This window comes from Branchiostoma lanceolatum, chromosome 18 (assembly GCF_035083965.1).
Source record: "Branchiostoma lanceolatum isolate klBraLanc5 chromosome 18, klBraLanc5.hap2, whole genome shotgun sequence".
Classification (NCBI taxonomy): domain Eukaryota; kingdom Metazoa; phylum Chordata; class Leptocardii; order Amphioxiformes; family Branchiostomatidae; genus Branchiostoma; species Branchiostoma lanceolatum.
In genome coordinates this window covers 3486738-3513700 of record NC_089739.1, presented here as the reverse complement: position 1 = coordinate 3513700, position 26963 = coordinate 3486738, and the positions used below count along the sequence as shown (strand labels likewise).

At 40.4% G+C, this 26963-nt stretch overlaps 2 protein-coding genes across 4 annotated transcripts in view; one reads left to right on the top strand and one right to left on the bottom strand.

Moving 5' to 3' along the window:
- Window positions 1-255: 255 nt before the first annotated feature.
- LOC136424431 (deoxynucleoside triphosphate triphosphohydrolase SAMHD1-like) lies at window positions 256-8953 on the bottom strand. Its single transcript, XM_066413031.1, has 21 exons — window positions 8876-8953; window positions 8037-8119; window positions 7581-7741; window positions 6973-7103; window positions 6692-6756; window positions 6501-6569; window positions 6303-6374; window positions 5881-5904; window positions 5706-5756; window positions 5099-5263; window positions 4639-4730; window positions 4281-4361; window positions 3848-4031; window positions 3591-3665; window positions 3312-3416; window positions 2873-2964; window positions 2349-2403; window positions 1901-2020; window positions 1533-1616; window positions 1197-1260; window positions 256-700 (listed from the first exon to the last, which is right to left on the bottom strand). Exons 2-21 carry the CDS (start codon window positions 8094-8096, stop codon window positions 423-425), a joined length of 2028 nt encoding a protein of 675 aa, XP_066269128.1. The 5' UTR covers window positions 8097-8119; window positions 8876-8953; the 3' UTR covers window positions 256-422.
- A 1438-nt stretch (window positions 8954-10391) lies between these two features.
- The window catches only part of LOC136423838 (tripartite motif-containing protein 54-like), a 19705-nt gene continuing 3133 nt past the window's right edge, over window positions 10392-26963 (top strand). For 2 of the 3 annotated variants that reach the window (XM_066412188.1, XM_066412187.1), the window contains exons 1-8: window positions 10393-11228; window positions 20425-20520; window positions 21254-21385; window positions 21628-21729; window positions 22634-22656; window positions 22990-23111; window positions 23460-23756; window positions 26277-26728. In XM_066412188.1, the coding sequence (XP_066268285.1) occupies window positions 10776-11228; window positions 20425-20520; window positions 21254-21385; window positions 21628-21729; window positions 22634-22656; window positions 22990-23111; window positions 23460-23756; window positions 26277-26728 (1677 nt within the window). In that variant the 5' untranslated portion in view covers window positions 10393-10775. Of the gene's footprint in view, window positions 11229-20424; window positions 20521-21253; window positions 21386-21627; window positions 21730-22633; window positions 22657-22989; window positions 23112-23459; window positions 23757-26276; window positions 26729-26963 lie in introns of all 3 variants that reach the window. The other variant, XM_066412189.1, reaches the window with a different exon arrangement.

The following is a 26963-nucleotide window of genomic DNA, read 5'->3' as shown; positions in this document are numbered from 1 at the left end:
ACTGAACTGTATGCATAAATTTATTACCACTGTCACTGAAATATTACATATCATGACATCATTTTAAAAAGCATTACCGCAGAAAGTAACATTTCGGCTAGCCTCCTTCGCAGACTTCCTATGAACAGCGGCGTATATATTGGGGGGGGGGGGGGGTGGTGGTGGCAAGGTTCTCAAAAGGGAGTTGTGTAGCCAAGGGAGTTGTGTAGCCGAGGGAGTTGTGTAGCCGAGGGACGCTGTTCATATAACAGCATGACAGAGCTCAAATGTACCTGTAAAAAGTGTTGGCTTGGCTTTGCACTTGGATTATCTTTTACCCTCTTGAGTTTCATCGAAAAATTTAGAGCATTACAAGGAAAATGCGGTGAATTGGTGGATGCTATAACTGGCAATACATTATGGTGTCTTTGGGTCTGGAGCTTTTAATCCTCTAACTCATCTGCAATCTCACTTACTCTTTCCTTTACATCCACACGACCTGCGGACTCGAGCGCACTCATTAGCCATTGGACTGAAGCATTATTTCCCTCGCGAGTTTCCCATTTGTACAGCATGGCTCTTGTGCATTCTGTACAATTTCTTGGCCACTCCAGTTGGATGCTACGAATATCGGTCTCTGAAAGCTGCAGGTGTCGAGCAATCTCCTTCCAAGCATCGCGTGCCTCCTCTACAACTACATCGAAACATCTCTGTAGCAGGCCTGGTAAAATGAACAAGCGTTAGCATCAATTGTCTGCTTGCCTAAGTTAGGTTAAAAATAATCAAAAGACAAGTGTATAGTCGTAGCAACAAAAAAGTCATATCTTAAAATCACTTTGCTGGAAGCTCGGCATAGACATTTTCCTAAGTTTGAGTTTTCACTTAATCTCAATAGGTAGACCTAGCTACAGTATTTGCAGTCTGTTGTTACAGGTACGTGTATGTTGTTTACATTTTTAGGAAATGATGACAGTGCAACAAACTGCTAAAAGCTAAGTGGAAATCAAAGTTTTATGAACTTTTTATACAGGGTTGCAGTCTATAGTACGTTTTTGAGCTATCCTAATCTTCAATGTAAAATAAGTCATGGGGAATGCACAGTACACACCAGAAGAAAATCATATTTCAGGCCTAATTAAACTGGTTTTAATCAATCTTTGGAACAACTATAACGTAATGCTCAATAAGTACAGAAGGTCGGGAAAACGTCATCTCACTTTTCTGTGGAGTGGTTATCCCTGTTGACTCAGCTAAAGCAGCATCTCTCTGCTCTTCAAGTTTCTAGTAAAGTAAGCAACAATCGATATATCAATGTTCATACAGAGATGGCTATGTTAAGATATAACAGTATCGACAGTATACCTTATAACCGAGGGCTTCTTTGTAATGAAGGAGCCATTGAAAAAGAAGATAAATCCTTAAGTTAGCCGTCATATGGTCCCTCAGCTTACCAATCACTTTGTACATAATTAGTCAAAATTTCATACAACAACTTGATTGACAGAAAAGTTTATGAGATAACAAAAGTGTCATAGAATCAAAACAACGTTTACCATCTTCTTTTCTGCGACTCTCTGTGACATCCTGGTCCCTCGCTGTGAGGAATGCTCTGAGGTCGATGGCTCGTCTTCCAAGGTCTACAAATAGCATGACAAGTAGAGAAGGTGAAAGGTAAAAGTATTTTGATTATGATATATAATGATAGAATTGCTATTCATTGTGTGAATATTCGTTTAATCTAAGTGCAATTTCACGAAAGTTTGCAGTAGTTTTGCGTTAACATTTGTAATTTTCGAAACGTTTGAGTTGTTTTTTCCCCTTTGAAACATGTAAGAAATGATAATCAACGAGACTAAAATGTGCTTTGCGGAAATATTGACACATTTGAAAATGACTAAGACGGCAAAAGACTGTTACATACCGACGTGAGGTTTCTTTTCGCGGGGTTGTGCGGATCTGTTGTGATGGCGCTGCTGATTTTAAACTCTGGGGATGTCTTTCGCCCGGACCCTGGCGTTGTCGGAGATATCACGTTTGGTGGCTGTATGGCAAATGCGACAAACGTGTATGACGACGAAGACAATTGATTTCATTTTCATCTTAAACTAAATTGACCTGCTCTGAATGAACAATAGAATAAAACACCTCCCTTTCAAACACCGCTAGACCTGTGTCACCGATAGACCTGCGTCAGTCCTCCGATCGACATGCATTTGTATTGAAAGGAAGCAAAACAACGATAAAAGAATCGATAAGGATTAGTTAAGTCATATACCTAAAGTTTTTCCCAATACAAGTGTTTAAAAAAAAACAAGTGTTTTAAAATAATTATGATAAATTTCGTCTACAAAAAGGTAAAATAAAGGTACCGTTGAAAGAATAGTCCGTGTCTGGTATTGCTCAGTCCACCACTGCATCAAACATCTATAGAAAATTGATCAGATTATGTTAAGGCCGATATAGTAATCTTAAGATGGAACATTAACAGATACCAATTATGCAAATGAATTCCTTATTTGTATAATTCAATGCAAAAGTTCCATGATAATTCTTCTAGCAATCTAAGTGGTAATGAGTAAATAATTGGGCTGTCAACATTGTAACCTGTATGACTCAGTGTAAGGTGTACATGACTAAGCATAGATTATGCAAATGTGGAAGTCATTTGCATTATCAAACTATTTCATGGAGATATGAGGTCTCCGAAGTCTTGTTTCACCCAGTTCTTAATGTATACGGGAACATTCTCTATAAACAAAATGTTCATCAACGATTGATGTGACTATCGTTTTGATTGCACGTTTTACCAAAAATACATTCATATGCTTACATATGACGTTACTGAGAATTTCATACAGATTAAGCCTGGGTGATATGCTTTTTGCAAACTTACTCATGAATTTTTTCCCAGCAAGAAGTCTCTGTACTCTTGCAGTACACTCTTATTTTTCGTTCCAACATATCCTTTGGAAGTACACGTGGCTCCTGAGGATTGAAAATAATTCTATTACATATGTATATTTCAAGCAAGTAATCTGCTGAATGCTGAAAACGTCTGCATTATTCACTGTACATGCGTCACACTCATTTGTTGTTTATTTGTGGATGTCATTACGTTCGTACAAAGGGAAAACGAATAGAGCAAAACCGACTTTAGAAGAACCTAACAACCAACAGGCATCTTCAATGTTTAATGCATCTTGTGAGTAAACGGAGTGACGACATTTTTTATTTGGGTTAATTAACGCAAGATAGAACGACCGTTTTGCCCATGATTTGAAGTTCAGACCTATGTCATTTGGGAAAAAAAATAATCAGATATTGCAACATACCTGTTCCTCTCTTAGGAAGAATGGCACGTTTGGTTCGTTCTTCGTGAAGAAGTGAGCGTTCCTGAGGGGCTCGTCTATGTTCACGCCATAATCAAAATAGACAGTCTGATGACAAAAAAAAACATTATTCATATCATGTAGTTATTATGATGAGGTCTTTCTTATACTGTTCATGATTTTCATTAAAATGATTACCAGTCTTGCATTTACTGTCAGACTTACTTGAGTAGTTTGAGTGAAAGATTAGGATTAGAAGTTAGGAAGAAAGAAATAGCAAACCTCGATGTAAGCCATTTCTCTTAGGGAGGGGTCTAACGCTTCAAGGGACTTCCTTGCACTCAGTGAAATCTCGTCCTGTGAGAGAAAAAAAGCAAGTAACTCTCATCGACATTATATATTTATGATGTTTAGCTTAAAATGATTATTTCATAGTGGTGGTTTTGCATCGACATTTTGAAATAGTTGAGAAATTGTGCAGCATTGCATACTTTGAATAAAAATGAATATGTTATGAATGTTGATATCTTTAATCTTACCTCCTTAACTTTGTCGCTGTAAGTTGCTTCTACAACTAGCTTGTACAACTGCCGTGTCTCTATCTTCTGTAGGATGGCTCGCGCACTGCCTATAGCAGGATGAGGGCAAAGCAAGATTCGTCTGTAGATGTCATCCGTCAAAGACAGGAAGTCCTGCACGTTGTCAACCTTGCCAGACAGATTCCTTGGTAAGAATAAGAAAGATACTTATCCGTTGACGAAGGTTAGACACTCAGTAACAATAGATACTCAATGAACTCGATAGGTTTTGGAAACGGTACCTTATCCAGCTCCTTTTGTATATTTACTTGTTGTTCGCGTATTCATGGGAAAAGGAAAACAGGAAAACACAAATATACTTCGTAATTAGAAAACCATATATAAACTATAACCGTTTGGCGAGTGCCGGATGAAAAAAAAAAAAATATCATACCCTTCACCGAAGAGCATGTTAAGGTCTGTATTCTTTCTACTTGTCAAAGCTTTGTCCACTTCTTCCAATGCCTCTGAAAACCTAGAAAAACGAAAACAAGCAAAACCCTATTGCAGAAAAGTATGCACTCACATTTTCGCGCATATGCGCATTTGCTATTGTTTGTTTGATTACTCCCTTAGCCCTTCTTATTTTGCTGTCATATGTTTTAACACCCCTTCCTTCACTTCATGTGTCATGCTAATAAGGAAACAAAGATCTTGCTCACTATGATATTTCTCTTCCATGCAAACTTATTTTCTGAACGGAACGTTTGATGAATATCAAAAAAAAGTCCGTTCAGTTGAAAAAAACCTACATGATTTCTATGGCGTTCTTCACTGAGTGCTGATAGGCACGCAGGTGAAGTATATGCCTCATCCGGTACAGGTTGTACAAATGGAAGGCCTCCTAGAAAAGATATGTGAACAACAGTGAAGTGGTTAAATCTATGGTGATGAATCAATGTCTGGACAGACGGGCTTCAAATACTGTACCTAGTACTAGTACTACCTCCAGCAAAACCAATGAATAGATAAATGAAGATAAGTGTAGTTATCAAACAATGTGCGCCTACAGTAATTTCTTGATTGTTTTACAACATCTCATAGGTTTTGATTAGAAAATACCTATGGCGGTTATTGTTGTCTTGACAGAAGTGCATAGAACATCGATATTTGCGTCTTGCACCATATGCATAGTGTTACATAAACATTTTGTTTAAAAATCAACGTTCTTTATCATATGAACATTTTTCAGTATAATCATGAGGAACTGACCTTGAATTTGAAGCATATCTCTTGACGCCTTCCCCATTTCAACACCCTTGAGAACTTGAGGAGCCGTTGATAATCAAAGCTGTTTTGGATGCCGAGGAAGTAGCAGTCCCGTGCGCAGTAGTCCCACTTGGCCACGTCGATTCCATTCAGCGTGTTCTTCACAATCTGTAAGTTGTAAATTCGATAGTTGTCAAGTTAGTTACCAGATTTCTACCATGTAAGTTGAAGTTGCCAATGTTAAGTAATACAAAGTAGGTGTTTTTTTTTACCAATCAACTTGAGAAATACAAGCTTTTCTTTTAAAAAATAGCTTATTTCTCTTAAACAATGACGTTACCACATTACAAAACAACAATTTCCAAATACTCTGACTGCCCGTCTTTACCAGACGAAATGATAATGTTATGCAGTCAATTGAATATTTCATAATATAACTATCCATGGTTGTTCAGACCAATTATGTAATATTACAAAGTCTTGAAAGTTTAATCATATAGACCATATTTATACCAGTTTGACACATTCTCATTAATCTTACTTTTAATTAATAGTAGTAGGATTATCAAGATCTTGACAAATTAGATAGCGGTAAAGCAGTATATCTTACAAGGTACAGGAAGCTCTTATCCTCGCCCCGTCCCACGCAGAACCATGGAGTCTAACGGAAAAGCAACATTTAAAACACAGTTGTACCTAAAAACCACATACTCGGGAGGCTGAATATTTTATGAAAATGTACAATGCATGTCAGAACATGGGGGGTATCATGGAAACGAACATACCTTATATTCTGTCCTTGTGCTATCCTGAAGTCAGAACAAACGTGAAAGAAACGTATTTTTTAATAGAACATACCTCTGTATGATGGAGGTGTACATTACTACATAATCGGATAATTGCAATGATTAGAAAGTAAGGCCAATGTGTCGTGAACGCACACAGCTGTGTTTCCAACCTTAACATGATAAAAAGTACCTCAATCTATTAATTTCTATTTATTTTCCCGTAAAGGGACAAATATACAAAATGGGATTTACATGTATCTGCCCTTACCCAATGTTAAGTAAGAACATGTGAAAGCATCATGGCAACAAACATAAATATATCAATTATAAGGAATAACGATAAGCTTAGATGATGTAAAAAAAGGGAAAACAACTCGGCAAATAAAGTTAGCGAGTATTCTCCAGCTCACGTCACGTACCTTTTCCCATAGACCTACGGGAGGATTTATCAGTTCCTGGATGAACTTAATCTCCCCGTCCAGTTTGTATCTCTGAAGGACAGCATGTCAAAATAATACAATAATCTGTTTGGTGGAATGTTATGCAAGAATGTTGCCAAAATATTGCCAAAAGAAAGGATTACCCTGTCACCCAGAGTGTAGGTAATATCAAGTCACCTTAAGGAGTTTCTCGATTCTCGGCATCTTGCATATTTCTCCAAAGATATTTGCTGACATAGCCCCTGGCTGAAAATGAGAAATGTTCATTGAAAGTACAGTTACCATTGTGTCATTAGTGGATTAAATGTTTCGAAGAGTTAACATCTTAGAGTGTTAGGAACTCCCCCACATGATGACCAGAAACTTACCGTGTAATCTTTCTCTTTATTCCTCATGAACCGTTGGTCAAAGAGATGCGAAAACGGCCCAAAACCTGTTCAAAATAAAGGAATAATCTATTTATACTTGACATGGTGAATGTAACCCCGAATGAAGTTATGCTGTTTAGATCACATATAATCTCTTATCCTATATTTTAATGTAGGTTTAAAACCATAGCAGCTATTGACCAGTTATCATTATGTAAATATTCATGACATGGCAAGTTAAGACTGCAAGCTAAGCAGTGTCATCCGTTATCATAAAATACCTAGATCCCTGCACAGTCCTGCAATCATGACACAGAGGTGCTCTTCCTCAGTGATGTCAATAGGACGGCTGTCGTTTGGTCTATGTCGTCTCCTGAGGGCTTGCACCATTTCATCTGCCAGATGACATACTCTGAAAAATAAAACGTGGCGTATTTCAAGAGCACTTTTTATGTCTATAAGCAGGTAATAAAAACATAGCAATGACTGATTTATAACAAACTTGTCAAGATAACTATCAAATGTAAAAAAATAATAATATTAGCAATTGCTATACGATGACTATATTCACGATGAGAAATACATTTGAACATCTGATACAGTTTAGGGCATTAGAAAGCAAATACGATTGAATGTGCCTGTTTGCTTGCACTCATGTTACTCCCTAACAAAATCCCGAAAATATATCTAATAAATTGAGTATGATTTAATACACATTCTTCAACTCTTGGTAACAAAAGATTACTCGCAATCTTGACAATGTTTCCTTTAAACTATCCATCTATTAATTTTTGAGTGTGTTGATTGAGTACAAAGATATGTCTAACATTAGTAAGACACACATCAAGCTTGTTCGGCAGATTTATGAAAGATAAAGCATCTGTGTTACCCTATTGAATGGTCGAAGCGGGTGTGGACGGCAGTTGGGTACACGAGACACGTGAGCCCCAGCTGTTTGATGTGCCGCAGTCTTTGGAACTCAGGAGTGTCGATAATGGCCACACAGATGGCAGGTAATTCAACGGATCCATGGATAGGGTCGTTGAAAACCTGAATTGAAAGAATTTTAGTAACAAGACCTCCAGGCAATAGATATCCTGCATTCATTGCAATGGCATAATGATATGCATGAAAGGTACGAAAATTGACGAAGGCGAATAATGGGTCAGTGAATGTGTGTGTGTATTGTGTGTATATATATCTCTATTTGTGTATGTATGTATGTATGTTTTCATGTATTTAGGTATGTATGTGTGTGTGTGTGCAATACTATGTGTGTGTGTCTGATTTTCTATGTGTCTCTGAGCTGTGTATCTCAGTTCAGCAGAAGTAGAGCCTTTGTCACCTTTGATGGTGATTCCTCCTCGACTTGCACTGTCTCTATCGATAGGGGGTCGAGCGCCATTCTAAGTATCTCTGGCGGCGGTGCTGTTACAAGAAGACATTTTAAAAAGTGTCACACACAAAACGAGTACAATAAGAACTAATTATTCCATCAGAAAAAAAATCACATTATAAGTCTAAAGAAATCCCTATGCATGCTGATAGCATTTTGTTGTGTCAAAGGCAATTTATGTGTTTGTCTAGTATCATCATCAAAATGGAGGCAGACATCAAAATACAATTAGATGCTCAATGCTGTGTTGACGCCGGTAATATTGCCACTCTTTGGTTTTACTTTCGTTTTTAACCGAAACTGTCTACCCTGTCGTGTATGATTTTAGTGTTTGTTTTATTTGCTACAATAAAGGTATCACCTTCCCACTGAGTAGTATGAGGTGCTATAACATGTTATAAAACAGAACGGAATGTTCCGTTCTTTAATGATGACTACAATGGTCTCAACTTTAGTTCGACTGTCCCACGCCTAACTTAATATCTCACTAGCTAGTTTCAATAGTAGAAAGATAGGTAAGTGCTGACTCAGTGCAGTAAATGTCTTCCCCAATACTTCCCCAATACAATACACCCCCCCCCCCCAGCAAACCCGCGGGCAAATCAATATCGATGGCAATTACGTATGATATTTGAAAACATGGGCCATATTTATGCATTCAAACTTCATTCAAACGTGTAATGACTGACCATAGATCGTTAAAATGTAATCTCCTACCTTCAGAAGGGTCTCAGATGGTTAAAGTTAACGAGATTAAGATGTATAATAAGGGTTTCAAAAAAACACACCTGCCACAATAAGGTTTCGGTGCTCGGTCAAAGGCCAAGGGGTCACTAACGGCAGACAGTTACCTGGACGAATCCATTTCATTTGTGGGGTCACATACGTGGCGGTAACGTACAATAACCCGGAAGTGCAACAGACATGAAAAATATCAACTACACATGTCCCTAAAAAATTCCAGCAATACTTATGCATACGTTCAGCCCCTTGCTCAACTGGTAATACACGTGATTCCTATTGTAGCAGCTAAATGACGGCTGAGTAAACACATGATCGGCTATGCAAATAGCAAGTACCGGGCGAAGTGGTCCGTTGACATAGTAGCAGGTACATGTATTGATAGTTAATATCAGACTGTACGTTCGTACTGTTGACCCTAAAATGTAAATAACAAAGATAATGTAAACATGTCCCTCCATTATAAGGGTCTGCATGCGTCATTTAACGAGGGGAAGGGGGTCGATAGGTCTGTTAATTCACCGTTTATTGTAGCAAGCCGAGACTCTAAATCAGCGTTATGCGTTGTCGGTAAATTGTTCGTGAAGCGTAATTGGTCTCTTTGATTCTGCGTAGCATTTTGTTTGTTACGCTGATTTATGGTCAATCTTTATTGAAATATTATTAGTATCACTGGCTTCGATGGCCAAAAGTCACAATGAAACTGTTGGGCGGCGTTTGCAGACTTAGGCTTAGTATTTTTTCAGGCGCCCCATGAATACAATGGAACAGTCCAATGAACTGACAGTCACAAAACCCTTGGCTGGAACAAGTCAATGTTCCGTTATATGTTGACAGTGTTGACAGTGTCCTCAAATTACCGTAAGCATTGCCAGGACCCCCATCCCCAGTTGGTTTATTTTGTCCAAATAAATGGAAGGATAGATTTAGATTTAGAAGCTAAAAGTTATGATAAGAATTGTTACAATACGCATTGCCTCCTGCCGATAACACTAGAAACTGCAGCTAGAATACGAGAGACGTGTACACCATGTTATTACAGAAGGTCCACCTAATATTGCTATATGTTGATATTAACTTCAGATTTCATTTCATACAGCTTTAGCATGCAAAGATCATTCGTTCTATTCTGACTGAAACAATTCACACAGGCCATATGTACGGTATGGGCAGTTTCAATATTTCCCCTACTGCAAAACACTATACCCACCTACAGTTCGGTAAAGTTTACACTAGATATTGCAAGCTGCAATTATTACAGTATCATGCAGGTCAACCAGGTAACTAACAACAGCAAGGATTCAAATTCTAGACCCTTCTGTAGATGGTACAGTGTATAATGGCCTCTAACACTTAACACAAACGCGTCCCACAAACAAAATCCTAGCAAAAAAATCTACAAACGACAATTTTTTACAAGAAGATATTTTCTTATTGTGAAGTTAGATTATCTCCACGCTTGTCTTTGATGATGAATATGTCTCCATGCCGGGCGGTCTAATTTTAGTCTCCCTATAAGGCCAATGGCACGCAGCGCCCCGGCGTAACGTTCCAAACCCCGCTCCCGCTATTTTTAGCCGCCCTCTCCTCCTGTATCCCCGCCACTGAGAGTGCGTAACCCCGCGAACAGTGTTGTCGGCTCTATCGGTAACGATTAGAAAATCTCGTCGTCTGAAGTCTTGATATTGAACTTGTCACATTACGTCAAGTAGAGCGTCTTGAGTGTGAGGTTTCGCGGCAATGCGGTGCCTGAAGAATCGGTAGACGCGCGTCAAATGCGGGCAGAGTGAAGGGCTATTTTCGGGCAACGTCTGCCTCCGGACTTATATCTACCAGGCTGTTGAACGGTCAGACGGAAAGAATTTGCGGGTAGCAAGTAGCAGTCACGTCTGGTCTAAACCGTGATTTTCCACTCCACCGTTCGTCGCGTACTTTAACAATAGCAAGATGGACAACCTAGAGAGGCAGCTGACGTGTCCCATCTGCTTGGAGATGTTCAACAAGCCCGTGCTGATCCTACCTTGCCAGCACAACCTCTGCCGCAAGTGCGCCAACGACGTGTTCCAGTCGCGGGGCACACCGAGCGTGGTCGGGAGCGGCGGCCGGTTCCGATGCCCTACGTGCCGCCACGAGGTCGTACTCGACCGCCATGGAGTCTACGGGCTCCAGAGGAACCTGCTCGTCGAGAACATCATCGACATCTACAAACAGGAGATGGAGGGGACGGGGATCAAGATCACCAAGAAGAAGGAAGAGATGATGTGTGAAGTGCATGAGGAAGAGAGGATTAACGTGTATTGTCAGACTTGCCAGTCTCCTATATGTTCAATGTGTAAAGTGTTTGGAGAACACCAAGATCACGAAGTGGCGACCATCCCAGAGGTTCACAGCAGGCAGAAGGTCAGTTACTCATTTTTTCTCGACATAAATTGAGAGGCAGATGTCCATTATTGAGTGACGTAACAATGGCTAGTTCAAACCCGCTGGGGTAAACATAAAGCCGAGAATAATTATAACGAAGCAAGGATAAGAAAAATTAAAATAAATCGTACCAAGTATCTTCAATAAAGTAACAATGTTATTTATTTCCTATAAGGGTTTTATGAAACGTGATTCATCAATCTAAGAATATACAAATTAGCCTTAAATAATACCAACGTTTGCCAATACCAAATACCGATACCAATAATACCAAAGCATCTAATACTCTGAACCAACAGATTATCTGGGTGAACTTTTCCCTATTGCTTATTTCAGTAAGTTCTATACATTCAGTATTTGTAGTACTTTCTATATATTCTATCATATATTGTGCAGGCGATTGCCGACGATAATATTTATCGCTCATGCTAAAACCTCTCATTCAGTTATAGTTAACGTTAACGATAATTTAGCTTCCAAAATACAGAGATGACAAGCCTAAACCCGTGTCCCGGCAAATAGCTGTTTGTGTCTGGATGTGCATAACGATGGAGACAGCTGGTCCGGTGTCGGGTTTCATGTTGGTCATCAGACGTGCCACACCAGGGGTCACCCGATACACATGGCAACAGCAATCTTCGTGCCTCTATAACTCTGTCGTTATGCAACATCTGGGTTCATATCTATATACTGCGGAAACAATGTTGTACTGTGATCCAGTAAAATTCAGAACGGAAACTACGGTTTAGTTGCTACGAATGGTTAAAGTTGCATTTCACCAGGGGTCCTTATAACAGCAATCTTCGTGCCTCTATAACTCTGTCGTTATGCAACATCTGGGTTCATATCTATATACTGCGGAAACAATGTTGTACTGTGATCCAGTAAAATTCAGAACGGAAACTACGGTTTAGTTGCTACGAATGGTTAAAGTTGCATTTCACCAGGGGTCCTTATAACAGCAATCTTCGTGCCTCTATAACTCTGTCGTTATGCAACATCTGGGTTTATATCTATATACTGCGGAAACAATGTTGTACTGTGATCCAGTGAAATTCAGAACGGAAACTACGGTTTAGTCATGAAACGTGTTAGTCACTACGAATGGTTCAAATTGCATTTCACCGAACACACATGGCAACAGCAATATTCTTGCCTCTACAACTACGACGTTGTGTAACATCTGATACGATACCGTGGGTTCATATCTGTATACTGCCGTGGGTTCATATATACTGCGGAAACAATGTTGTTCTGTGATCCAGTGAAATTTAGAACGGAAATTGTGGCTTAGTGATACGCCTGTGAGTTGCTACGAATGGTTGGGGTTGCATTTTTGGAGGATGCATCATGCAGCAATTTGTAGATAAATTCCAAATAGCCTGCTGCTACGATGCTGGAGTCCAAGGGAATATGGGGCTATTGTGATGACTTAGAAAACATAGATTTTATTGCTAGTTGTACAATACCCATGGTTATGTGGTCATATATTGCTATTTGGGTTAACTTTTGGGTTATTAATCAAATACAATATTTTCCGTTAACCTTTTAGATATGCATTTTCATAAATGATAAGATAGTTTCTTTTCAGCGTATTTATGTCCAGAGATAACTGGTATTTGAAAATGTATTTTTTTTAATTTTCAAATAGCCTAGAAAATACGGACCAGATGAGTCGGAATAACATTCTTTGACAATCAAATGGCCATAATATATAATATACCCCGGTTATTTACCTCATGTTATGCAATTATTGAACGATTTCGCCAGTGGAATGTCATAATGTTACCATGTAGCATGGCTGCATACCTTCCATATCGAAAAACAAATTCAAAATTCCCTTTAGCATGACGTTTTTATCACAAGGCCATGGAAATGTGTTTGTTAGAAATAAAATAACTGGGTGCGCTCGTTCTGATTTGGTGCTCTGACGTAGAGCGCATGCGTCATCATCTTGTGATATGAATTTTTGAAGTGAGTTCTTAATATGTTTACACGGACGGAAATATACACAATGCCGAAGCACAAAACTAATGTGGCGATGGCTTGCCATTGAAATTAATCGCAAAATATTAAATCACTGACACAACACCTACAGACGTTGTTGTTTTGTCATTGACGCAATTTCCGCTTCCTGTTACACCAAAACAAGCAATAGTTTTTACATCGAGTATCAAATTCAAAAACCCCTTTTAGCATAAATTCTTGATGATAAAATCAAGGAAACGCTTTTGGCAAACAACAGGAAGTCATTATTTTAATATGGTGCTCTGACGCGGAATGTGTGCGTCATTATCTTGAGATATGAACCATCAAAGAAAGAGCTACTTTATGATAACACATTTAGACGAAAATCTTAACCGTAGATCTTTCACATACTGTATACTCAAATCAATAATTGCACTGCCTATGTAAATAAGGAATATTGTTTACGGGAAAGGCTTTCTACTGCCAAAAGTTGTTGGTTACAAAAGACTGCCGAGATGAAAACATAAACATGTTTTCTTTGGACACAAATAACTATGGAGACAAAACACGTACGCAAGAGGCTTTTAGTCAAGAATTACACAATGCCAAGACACAAAACCAATGCAGTGATGCCTTGACAAGAAAAAGAATCACTGACACGTCAACAATAGACCGATCCTGTCGAACACCATATCGAACGAATAGAAGACACATAGAACCCCCTGTTCTATTCAGAGCACCTCCGTCAAAAAACAGCGTTGGCGGGGCAGAAATGGCACGACGCATGGTCGGTATATCTGGGACAGGGTTTCCACTGTATTGGTTGAATGCATGCTCAGAACAAAAACCAATTTAAATTGAAAATAGATCGGGCACTCAAGGAGAGGAAGCTTGTACCACATGCTGACTACTACAAAGTCCGCGCTAGCGCAGTGTTTCGTATCTTCAGTTACTGGTGTGTGAAACTGGTTAACTTGAAAGTGAACAGGGAAGTAAACGGATGCATTTTAATCTTAGTTACTAAATACCATGCAGCTGTTATGCATGCAGTCAATACAGTGGGAACCCTATCACAGATATATGAACCCTGTTTTACACGTGCATCGGCTGCTTGTCAGAAACTGGGCGCTGATGCCCACCGACAAGGGAAAGCTATGTGGCGCATACCGTTTTAACATTGACCGAAAACATTACGCTCTTACCGCAACTACACCTACCCCCTCCTTAAACAACTCTACCCGGTGGATACAGCCTTCAACAAAGAAGACATAGCATTCTTATTAGGCCCGCTCTGAAAGGGTTTCAGTGCCACAAAAGCTAAACCGAAGTCAGTGGCATTATTTTCAATCTAGCCGTTACGGCCATGTTTGGTCCGTCAAACTCCGTTTTTGACGGAGGTGTTCGAAATCGAACAGGGGGCGTGGCTTTGGGATCGGTCTATTGCAGACGTCACTGTTTGTCCTTGGCCGGATGGGATGATAACCCGTTGTTCGCCTTCATGAGTTGTTTGTGAAGTGGTCTATTTCCATGGACAGACATACCAACACATGTTCTGTCACTCAAGTTGTTTACACGTCTAAACACGCCTAAACAGTGGTGAATTAGATGGTTTCTTCCCAAAGGAACGATGCAATTAGTAGGCAAAAACAAACATGGAAAGGAAAGTCAATATCTAAAAAGTAGAGCGAATCTCGATTAAACTTTAAGTCACAAAGCGTTATACGCCTAGAGATATTAAAGAGGTGTAAGACCGATTTCGGGACAAATTTGGCCATTGCTCTGCACGACATATCCTAACCCGTATTAGTCAGTGTGAGTTTCTGAAGATGCGCTGTCCTTATTGGTATCGTGTATAAAAAGCAAGAAATCGTAGGTCTCATACCTCCGTAAAATATTAAGAGTTTTTTTGTAAAGTTATTCACAAAATATTCCACATTCAACTACTTTCATCGCACATGTTACAGCTTTTACTTTCAAACAGCTTATTAATAGCTAGCAACATTCATTCTCTGCCAGCCAGTGGAACCAATTTGGACCCGGACCAAGTATGGACACACTCCTGGACAAAATGAAAACACGCAAGCGAAAAGCTAAACATTTATAAACAAAAGTGTAATTTATAAATAGATACATTGACACAAATTCAACACAATATTTTTGCTTTTACGTCAAGTACTAAGTAACAACTTGAAGTGCACACGCAGAAAAACTAGCCTAAGCCCTGCTGTTCTATAAGTTGACAGCTTTCGGGTGACCTGTTACTTAACGTCACATTTCAGTTCTATATTTAGTAATAATGATATTACAGGCAGCGCATAGTGACATTTGGTGTTTATTTTACCAGAACTCAAAATGGCGGCATTCCATAATCATCTTAAAGAAGCAGAACGCACAAACGTTAACGGGAACGGTCAAATTTTATCTACCCTATTTTTGTTCTGGCAGATACTAGTACATCGTTGTCGCTCCAGATCGTGTCAACTTGTTTATTCACCGTCGTTTTGTTTGCCTTAGGGTGGGGAAACTGGTACCATTCCCGTTGGCAAAGACGCAACAAATTCTCTTACAGGATTAAAGTAGAGACATTGAGTCAACAACATTCCGTACTATTTCTCTGAGGACCATTTCAAGAATGGCCTATCATTCAATCTAGATCACTCAGTGAATGTATAGTCTGTGATAGCGTGTTAGTAATGGTCTCTAGCACTCTACATTGTTATTTGATAATCGTCGCTATGCGTTGTACCATTAACAATTGTCGAGCAATAATGTTCATTCATTCATCCATCCATTCATCCATTCATATGATATTGATATGCCTAGGTTAGCCTAATCTCCAAGCAGATCTATAGGTTGCATAAGGACCGTATCAAACTGGCAGAGGAAGTACGTTTTGCAACCCTTTACAAGCTCCTTCTTCCAGTTGGATACGGTCTTTATTTGCAATCTATTGGGTCTGGTTGGAGACTAAAGCCTAGGTTACACATAGCCGAACATGGCCTCCCGACTCTCCCCCGACCATGGTTGGAGTGATTCGGGAGTGATTCGGGAGCTAGCTCGGTTGGCGTTCGGCCGAGTCGGCTGGCGTTCGGCTGAGTCGGCTGGTGTTCGGCTGCGCCAGCCGAATGTTTTAAAAATTTCAAAACATTCGGCTCTGGACGGAGGGTCTGAAATGGGTCGGCTGTTGTTCGGCTGGTGTTCGGCGCGGTCGGCTAGTGCTCGGCTGGTATTCGGGATTGAGTCAGTAGTAAAATTAGAACCTTAACCACGCCAGAAACACTACTGACTTACTCCCAACTAGTTTCCAACCTACCCATAACTCACCCCAAGGCCGTAGACAAATCTCTGCTAACTAATTCTCAACCAAGTGACTACTATCGGAACGTGGGCGAATCACCCCCGACCTTCACACGACCAAAAACAAAGAAGAACACTAAATGCAGTATTAAAGCTAGCCATGATCCGAATTCGATCTCTCGGTGATGTTAACAACATAATAAAATGGATTATCTTAATCAAAACCGAACATGACCCCTCTTGTGAAAGTCGCTGAATATGTCCATTTAGATTCGTGAGAGGGTCTGCAATCGGTCGGGGTTTAGTCAGGAGAGATTCGGCAGTCTGCGGCTAGAGGTCGGGATGGTTGGGAGTAAGCTAGAAAGCATTCGGGGCCCATTCGGGAGTAATTCGTGTACTGGTTAGGAGATGATCGGCGCATCTTCGGCGCATCTTCGGCGCATGTTCGGCGCCAAAGATAGGCGTGGCCAAAAAACTGGTCAGACTGCTCCCGAACTACCGCCGACCTGAGTCGGCTAGCGTTCGGGAGCCATGTTCGGCTATGTGTAACCTAGGCTTAAGGTTAGCCTATTCAATAGACAAATACTCAATTAAAACACTTATGCAACTTTAGAAAAAAGAACAATCAAGCTGTGAGAGATGATCAACTGTAGCGATGTGCGGTACCAAACCTAGAAGATCAGTTCAAATTTTTCCACATGCGTCACGGGATTCTCTATCTGAGACGAAAGCAAAAAGAGTTGGACATACGACATCTGCCATTATCTGGCCAAATATAGCAGCGAAAACAAATGGTAGTAATCAAGATGGCGTCAACTCTGATAATCGTCACAGCTTCATAAAATCATTGGCGTCATAGGTGATAGACAGATTTTAGCTGTTATTTTTGTTTGTTGTTATATATATATATATCGCATAACGCATATTTATATATCGCATAACCGGTAAAGAACCAATTGTAGAAGATAAACTACGCACAAAAAGTTCGGAAACTTAACTTTGGTCGATCATATTTCCGTTATTTTTTTACCGATTTCAATGTATTACATATCATTTAAAAGCTTTTTTGATTTCCTTTCCCATGATACCAAACTTATTGTGATTGCGAGTTCAGGAAACGAGCATTAGGCCTGCTAAAGTGAGTGGGTCGAAGAAATAAAGTGCCCAGATTACCATACTATAGTCAAACATGCTATTCCGTACATATTCTTCTGTTGATATTGACTTCTGTACGAGGGTATTGTGAAAAATCAACAAGAATAAACGAGACATATTCATGAAAGCTAAGTTTATTCTTTATCAAAACCAACAATCTGTGTCTTAGTAACGGGTTAGCAAGGAGTCTTAGTAACGGGTGGCCCAGCCACGCGCACACTACAGCACGGCACCTCATCCTCATACTCGTCACCAGTCGCGCAATGCGATGCTGTGGTATAGCGTCCCATTCCTCCACCAGCAGTCGTCATAGGTCAGCTAGCGTTGTTCTCTCGGTCACTCTTGCACGGACAGCTCACCCAAGCTGATCCCATAGATGTTCGATGGGGTCCAGCTAGGTCCGGGCTCTTAGGGGGCCACTCCATCCTCTCTACACCTGCATGAATATGCTGAAGATGGTCTGCGAATATCCCTCCCCGGTACGCGGTGGGCGGGCGTTATCATCTTGCAGCAAGGCAGTCGGCCCCATGTTATGGAGGAAAGGGATGGCCACCGGATCAAGCCCTGTGTCACGATATCTTTCTGCATGAGGGTTCCTGGTACAATGACAAGTCTTGTCTTTCCCCTGGAGGTAATGCCTCCCCATATCATTACGCTGACACCACCAAATGCTGTGGTGTAAACAATTGGATCGATGTGCTAAAAATAACCTTGGATGTTCTGTGTGCTAGAAATAACCTTGGATGGTCTGTGTTCTAGAAATAACCTTAGAACCCGGGGAAACAATATATTGAATCATCATCCGCGCCCATACCGATAGGATGTCACAGCGCGCGTATGACACCAACAGGGAATTTTGGGCACTTTTTCTCTGTGACCCACTCACGTTATTAGTCCTGGTACTTGTTCCGTGGGTTTTCAATCACCATAAGTTTGGTATCATAGAAAAGGGAATTACATAAGCTTTATGATGATATACAATGCATTAAAATCGGTAAAAATACAACGGAGATATGATCAACCAAAGTTAAGTTTCCGAACTTTTTGTGCGTAGTTTACAATAAGAACACAGAATAGGGCAAAACACAGTCCCTGATTTTAGAATCGTCTAAAGCATTACAAATCCAATAGCAAAGTTTAATCGGTATGGGGAAAGATAAACGAGCTGTTAGGGTTAAAAAAAATCTAGCCAGGCCTTCCGATGGTTGACAGAATTGCTTACTATTTGCCGGCAATATAACTATATCTCAGCATGAACTATATTGGCAGGAGGCACTGGTCACGTGGCCATCAACTATGAGTCAGCTCAACTTTCAAGATGGCGGACTTTCTGTTCGAAGGAAATGTCTTTTATTCAGCCCGGTTCATAATCGGATCATTGTGGTTTTTAAATGCATCTGATTTGATTATAACTGATGATGCCAAATTATTTTTCACGGTCTGTTAGAATTCTATATACGTATGTCTTATATTTCAATGCTTAAGGAAAAGATAATTTCCTTTTGAGATCAATATATAATGTCCAGTTGCATGGCGACTATCAAGTAAGAAGTTTGGATTCATAAAAACCTTTCCCTGACCAAACTCGTGTCCCTGGCTCTTTGGATCATTATCATTTAATACAATCCTGTATCAGTAGCCGTCTAATATGTGTTCAAATCTTTGCTGACGCTCTAAAGAAATCGTTTGGCTGTCTCTACCCAACATGTATGCACATATAGGGAGGGGTCTTATCATTGCTTGCACCACTTCTTCACTCAAATGCAGGTCAGCCAAGACAGAAGTAGGTTACAGCCAGAAGGCGCACTCACGAACGGTATGTCACACTATGTTGAAGATGTTTGTCCATGTAAGTTGGGTGAGGGCCGCCATACCTGCTAGTCTGGCGCACCCAGTGTTAATGTTGTGTACAGTGATAATGATAGACCCTGCTTTGAAGCAATATGCATGCAATTCTCATAAGAGTCCTTCCAAGAACTCCTGGTATATAGACATTACGATCTACGTTTTGATCAAGTAGATATATGTATTTATCGAATTCTCAGTGATATATTTACGGTAACGATACGACCGTAGTTTAAAATGAACATAAATCGATCAGCAACAGTTTTTAGTACTTTCCTGAAAATACAGATTGTGATGAAAGGTACGAATAAAATCTAATATAGCATTGATAATGATATAGTAAAACTTTTATTACAAATCTATGCGCAATGTCTAATTGCAAAGCAAAATAATGGTGGACAAGAAGAATAAAAGACATAGTAATAAGTAAATTAGCAGTAAAATAACGTCTATTCTTAATCTTGTTTGAAGAATTGCAGTGTGTACGTTGACAGATAAAACGTAATTCATATAATTGCAAAGAGCAAAAGTCCCCCCACTTAGCACAATTGTAATGAAAAGAAGATTAACCTTTGCCGGACATGCGTGGAGGTTACCCGAGCACAGAACGACTAAAATTGCCATGACCTGGAAACCGAAAGGCACACGTCCAAGAGGACGGCCTAAGGTCACTCTCAGGCGAACACTGCAAAACGACGGGAAGAAGCTGGGATTACATTCACTGGAGGAAATAGCAGTAGCGGCACAAGACCGCATCCTTTGGAGAAGAAGTATCCGGAGCCAAGTTGACCTATGCAACAAAGTTGCGGGAGGATCTAAGGTCTAAGGTAAGGTCATATAATTGACCTAATCATATCCATGCTTGTTTACGTGATTGGTTGTTAAAGTCGTACATTTTTGTGATTTCCAGATCGAGCTGAGTGACTGCATAGCCAAACAAGTGGCCGCAAACGACAAGCTGCAGAGTGTCATCAGTCTACTGGAGGAGGGATGCAAGATACACGAGGTGAGAATGTGATTAATTTAAAGAGGACAAGAAATTAAATAATCCCCCTCTTTCCCTACACAGAGCCTCACCCGTGGGTTGTATTAATCTCCAAGCAGATCTCCACGGTACCAAAATCGTACAAGCTAGCTCCAGTCAGCCAGAGAAGTTGTCAATAAAAGTTCCCTCTGCCAGTTGGTTACGGTATTAACAACCGTTGGGTCTGCTTGGAGACTAGGTTATATGACATATTTTGTATGGACTTCCTGAACACGTCTAAGGCTTCCACTTGTGTGTGCATGGCCTCTAACCAGCTGTCAGCCAATAAGAGAACCGGCTAATTTTTTTTCTTCAGGTATATAAAGTCGATTCTAGCTTGGTTGACAGCTAGTTAGAGTCGAGGCTCTGCATGGGAGAATGGAATCCTCAGAAATATATGAAAATGAAATATAAAAGATGCACAAAAAGTTTTTGAAATATATAAAGTAATCTGCACAAGAATGAGTAACAATAATTCAATGTTCCTCGCTATTTGAATAGATTGCCTGACGCTTCAATTCTTGGAAATACAGACAAACTGATGATATTCTAAACCAATGTTATAAAAAAAGTACTGCGGCTGTCTACTACTGCCTGTCTATTGCTATTTCAGATCAAGAAGTTGGCCATCTTTTTAAACCCTAGTCATACCCAGTAGCCTCTATTAGTTCTGTTTAAGAAAACTAATTCTAATTCTCTCTTACACTTGAAACAGATGAATGCACGCGAGGTGAAGGCCGCCATTTGTGACAAGTTCGACAGACTGTACAGTATCATAGAGGACCGCAAGGGGGTGCTATTATCACTGGTAACGGAAGAACAGCTGGAAAAACAGAAAGTGCTGCAGGTATGAAAATTAGATAACTGATGAATTACAAGCCTTGGTGTTTTCAAGTGATTCCTTTTTAAGTGCAGCGCAAAAATGTCATAATTCCAAATAACAGTTCCAAAAGCTTCGGTACTTTATGGGGGCAAAAATTCAATGTACAAAATGTTTAAACTTCGAATTCGACTTTAGTTTGTTGTGAAAACATCTATACATCTCACTTTGAATCCATATAATGCGTACACGTCGCCTGCCTCCCCCAGGAACTGATCGCAAAATACAGTGGGGAGCTGGAACGAGCAGCCAAGTCGGTGGAGGAATCTCTGCTATTTCTAGAAGAGCCGGACAAGGCGGCCTTCCTAACGGTACGACGAACTAACCCATACATAGTAGATCCTAATGCATTTTCTAAGCAAGTTTGCAACCCATTTTCCGCAGGATCTGATCGGTAAGTTCAGCGAAGAGCTGGAGAATTCATCAAAGATGGTGGAAAATACTCTTCAATTTTTGGAGGAACCCAATAAGGCTGCTTTCCTGGCGGTACGTAAACGTCTGCAGAATATTTGTGTGTTTTTTTCACTCTCTTACGAAGGTAAGTGTACCTGATGCTGATGCTGCTGCTGCTGGCTTTTGTTGCATACTGCGTATGCTATATAACTGTTTGAGGTACAATCGAAACTGCCCAAAAGGCCACGTGGGACCGATAAAATCTTGTCTGTGTCGAATGAGGTGACTACAGACAGGATGCTTGTGTCAATGGGAAACAAATTATCGAATGGATCACCAAAATGTAAGTCATATTATCCAGGTAAACCTTCCGTAAAGGTGGCCACTTGTACAGGTTTGTCTATAATAAGGTTTCCCAATATACATCCCTATTAAAGCTACATGTTACAAACCCGTTAGCTATAGTAGGGATGGAGACCAGGCTTGCAAGATTGGACGAGATGAAATTGCCCAGCTTTCACCTCTAACACAATGCGGTCAGCTGAGTAACACTGGTAGCAGCTGCAGAATGTGCTACACTGGTGGCAGCGGTGGGATCTGACCCATCATGCAATTGACATAACCAAAGATGCACTCGTTACCTTTTCAATAACCATGCATAGTTTCTTTTTGCGTATATATAGTCTAAGAAACCATGATTGCACGTCGGTATACCCAACATACCCCATACTTTTTTGCTTATGGTGGCTATGTGTTGTTGCAATTATATGTTGCATATGTGCAATTATATGTCTGAAATTTTCTCCTTTTTCTTGTGTGCAGAAAACTAAGGAACTGATAGAGAGGTAAGTTGTTTCGACATCGTTTCATTGCATAGTGGCCATATGTAAGCCATCCCATGCACATTGGAGATAATTCAAATATAGACAGTGTTCTGACACAGTTTAAATGATTTGGTCATTAAATCATTTGCTTTTCTACCAGCGTGTACCTACAGAACGACATAAGTGTGTGTTAAAGTAAAATACACAAGGTGCAGAAACATCGACCATATCAAGCTTGAGAAAAAAAATAGTTAATGATTTAAATATTGTAAGCGTCTTTCTCGTTTTTGATACTTTAAAAGTCTATATTGTCTATCTATGGTTGTTTGTCAAAAGAGATGATCTATCTTTCAGAATAAACAAGGCCATTGAGAGCAGCAACAATGCCAGCATACCTGAGCAGGGCGGTTTCGAACATCTCCAAGTGAATTTCTCAAAGGAAGAGGTCGTACTCCAGAAGCTAGACTTTATAAAAGGTAAGATACCAACATATAGACGAAATACATGGAAAAGAACTTGAAATAACGCTTTCCACTTTCAGAAAGTGACCAATTGCAATGGCAGTTACAAGGAGAAGCTGCTGTACACAAAGATGAGGCCAAGCTTAACAAAAGTAGCTTTAGCTAATTACCATTTGATGTATAATATCGAATATGAACAGTTGTCGATGTCATTTCATTCAACAACGTCATTCATGTGACATGTTTTTGCAATGAGTCATCGGGCATGAATTTAGAATAAAGCTATTAGTGAAGCAAAAGAAAAAATAAATAAGGATTTTGACAGATCTCGATCAGTCATTCACCCGCTTTATTCCCCTACAGAGGATGGCAGTGTTGCTGATGCGGAGACTCAAACCAGAGGCAGCCTCAGCGAGAGATCAGGGTCCGGAGACGACTCCAACTTCGCAGATAGTCGCGAGGCTGAAGCTACGTCGGAAGTCTACGAGACGACGACCGTGACCGAGTCGGAAGGAATGGGGATCCTGTCGGACGACCCACCGGCCGAAGATGCCCGAGGCGAAGGAGCGGCTGGAGGTTCGTCAGCCGAAGACGATGACGTCTTCATCACCCCGAGAACGCAGAGCCCCAGCTCCGCCCCTTCGACTTCTAGCCAATCAGGTACTTTGTCTGGAGATGCTGGTTCCTCACTCTACAAGACCCTGTTTGGCATCATCAACCAGTGATGACTTCTGGTCGAAAAATCGGATTGTGCCCTATAAACATGCGCATTGCACATTGGATTCTCGTGTGAAAATCGCTCCAATGATTCCTTTGATTACACATACTTTTGCTTAGAAGAAATCAAAGATTCTTTTGCTGCTACAATAAACCTAAGGCATTAATCGAATTGTACCAGGTTTAGTCAGTTTGAATCAAAATTGTGGAGGAAACATTGTCATTTTAAGAGTAAAGCTCGAAGCTCATCCGATTTGAATACCATGGCCTCTACTACAGACATCACCTGATCATTAAGCGTTACTCCTATGAAAGGCAGAGTATATATACTATTTTGAAAATAATTATCATTACAATTATGTGTGCATGATAGATTGAATTGTAAGTATTGCTATGAAGTATTCAAAGGCGATATTGTATATTTGAAATTGATTATATACTATATGCCAGCCAATGCAGTATCATTTCAAGTCTTCTCTAAACAATTCAATTCGACTCTTTGTACTCCCGCTGCTAGTGGCAATAAGTAGGCTGGCTCTTTGGTTTGATAATAAGGCTACTGTGCCCTACGGCTCTCCTATATAATCAGAATTCATTTTGTAGTAGATAACAATGGTGGAAATGACTCTTATGTCTGCCTACGTATAGTGTGGATAAGGAGATTGGCTCTTTGACAGTAGGTCTGCGCAGCCATAGCCCTCCCATTCGTAGTTAATTTTCTTTCTCATTAGATTTATCCGAAGGTAAAAATAACGTCTAACGCCTTATAACGTGTGATCTATTCCTTTTCGATTAAAGTTTGATGTGTTTATGCTATAACACCTCGTCGACAGTGCCGTCTTTTGAGCCCTTTTTCTTTAACATATAGCATCTTCTGATGGTTAGGCTTGTTGATATTCATACGCCTACTACTACCACTACTGCGACGTGTTAATTGCGTAGCACAAGCCAGAATGGCATAGTTGTCCAAGAGCTGTAGCCGCCGGAACATGTTTCTCTGCCTGCCAGCTAAAATTCATTTCCCGCCTGAAAGAGCCCGAAATAACGCTGGTTCCAATCCGTAACAACTACAAATTTTATTGATGTTAATTCATGTTAACTTGAACAGAATCTGGGGAAAGGACGGAAAGTGTTGACGACTTTGAGTCTGAAGAAAGTGACAAAGTTGAACTGATCCGTCAGAACTTTCCACCTTCCGCTCCGCTAAAGGATAACAAGACTGTCGAAGGTGCGAGCTGCTCTTCCGTGCAGGAGAATCAGGCCGATAGGCGGCGCAACAATATGGCGTCTCTCGAAAAATGGCGACGAAAGACAATCAGGTCGCCGCAGCCACTAGCAGCTTTTAGCGGTGGCGGTTTTCCGAGTTATTTTGGTTCAACAGAAAACCTTGCAGCAGCTTCCAAGAGGTCTTCAACTCCTAGGCTCACTCGCTATCCAAGTCTGCGTTCTGTGTTTAACCGATATGATCTCTGAAACGCCCCCAATATTTTCAGCTTGATACCCCTCCCCCCGTATGTATTTCCAATAAAACTCAACATCTACATAACGCTTTGGCCATGCCGTGTTGAATGACCTTAACTCATTTCAATAGAATTTGCTGAAATCACGATTTATATATTTGTTGGCCGAGTTCTTTTTTTGCTTGCCTGTGTATGATATCACAATATGAAACCCCAAGCAAAGATACTAAATATCATGATGAGCACCGACTACAGCTGTGTGCTAGGCAGACACAATAGGCCATTTCCACCACTAGACTTTCCTAATCAGACTATCATTAGCATAGATTATTGTGAACGATGTAGATCAAATACTACCCACTTCTGCTTCATAGAGCCGCCTTCTTTGCGTACCCTTGCAGTGAAAATGTCCAATTCCATAAATACACATAATGCATGACTAAAGCTTTGTATATTTCATCTTCATCCGATGGCTGTCATTTTGTGGTTTTTGCTTCTATATTTATTATGGGTCAAAACGTGATGAATTTGGACACGTATTCTTGCAACCATTTTATTCACTCAAAGCATTTATTTGGTTCTCTTTGTTTCAGGAAATGGTTGTGAGTCAAAAGAGCTAACTTTGCCAAACGCATTTCCGTTGCTAAATTCCTTGCGAGTAGCCTGTGGATCTTGCCTTTCCGTGGCATGCATGTCCTTTCCAAAACTAGCAACGATTGTCCCAGAAGACGAAGATGCCTGCGAAGACTACATTTACGTAGTTTCTAAACTTGTTTTTCTAGTTCGAGGAAGTGGGGATACTATCTATTACGTTTTTCCCTAGAAATGACAGCCTTTTGACCAATACTTACTTCTCATTTACTTTATTTACATAATATAGAAATGTACATATTAGATACGACTTATATTCCTGTGTTTTTACAAACTAATTGTTCTTAACCAGCTTGATTGTAGCTGTTCTTCACTGTTGCCGTTCTTTCTGCCTACCCCACTGCTTCTGAAGTACCCTACTTCTTCATAAATAACACTGAAGAAGTGAATCCTCTGCCGGACCGCCCGCCCATGAGTAAGGCCAGTATGGAATACTACGCATCGGTGTTGAACAACAAGTCGGACGAACAGCCTACGGATGAGGCTGCCACTGCGCAAGCGCCAAACGATGTCGCGCCGAAGGTAGCCGAAGAGACGGCGAAGGCGGCCGAAGAGACGGCGAGGGTGGCCGAAGGGACGGCAGACGCGAACGAAGAGACAGCGAGTGCTGTCGAAGCTAAAACAGAAGAAACGATTGAGAAAGATAATGAGGACGAATCTGAAGTAGAGACAGCTATCGGCGATTATCGTAGAAGAAGAAAGTTTAGAACAGCACAGGCTATCGAGACTGCTGTAGGCGAGAACACACCCAGATTGATAACTGTCACTCCGGAAGAGAGTATTGCCATCAGAGAGTTTTTGTCGGTGAGTTCGGCAAGAATTTACTTGAAGAATGTATCATATATGAGCTATGCACGTGGTCATGTCTATTGGTAGGTGCATACCCTCGGCCATGTGCTTTGATCATTCCAAAAACTTCCGATCTGCCCTTAACAAGTTACATGTAAAAACTTGTGTCACCACTCAGTTTTTTCATATAGCCTGGTGAAGCTTACGTCGATTGAAACACCCATTTCATTGAGGTAATCCATTCATTTGA

Coding starts and splice junctions, on each gene's coding strand:
- LOC136424431 (XM_066413031.1), bottom strand. CDS start 8,096: ATGGCGCTCGACCCCCTATCGATAGAGACAGTGCAAGTCGAGGAGGAA. Junction 7,104..7,580: donor CGCTTCGACCATTCAATAGG/GTAACACAGATG, acceptor TTTATTTTTCAG/AGTATGTCATCTGGCAGATG. Junction 4,032..4,280: donor AACATGCTCTTCGGTGAAGG/GTATGATATTTT, acceptor ATTCTTACCAAG/GAATCTGTCTGGCAAGGTTG.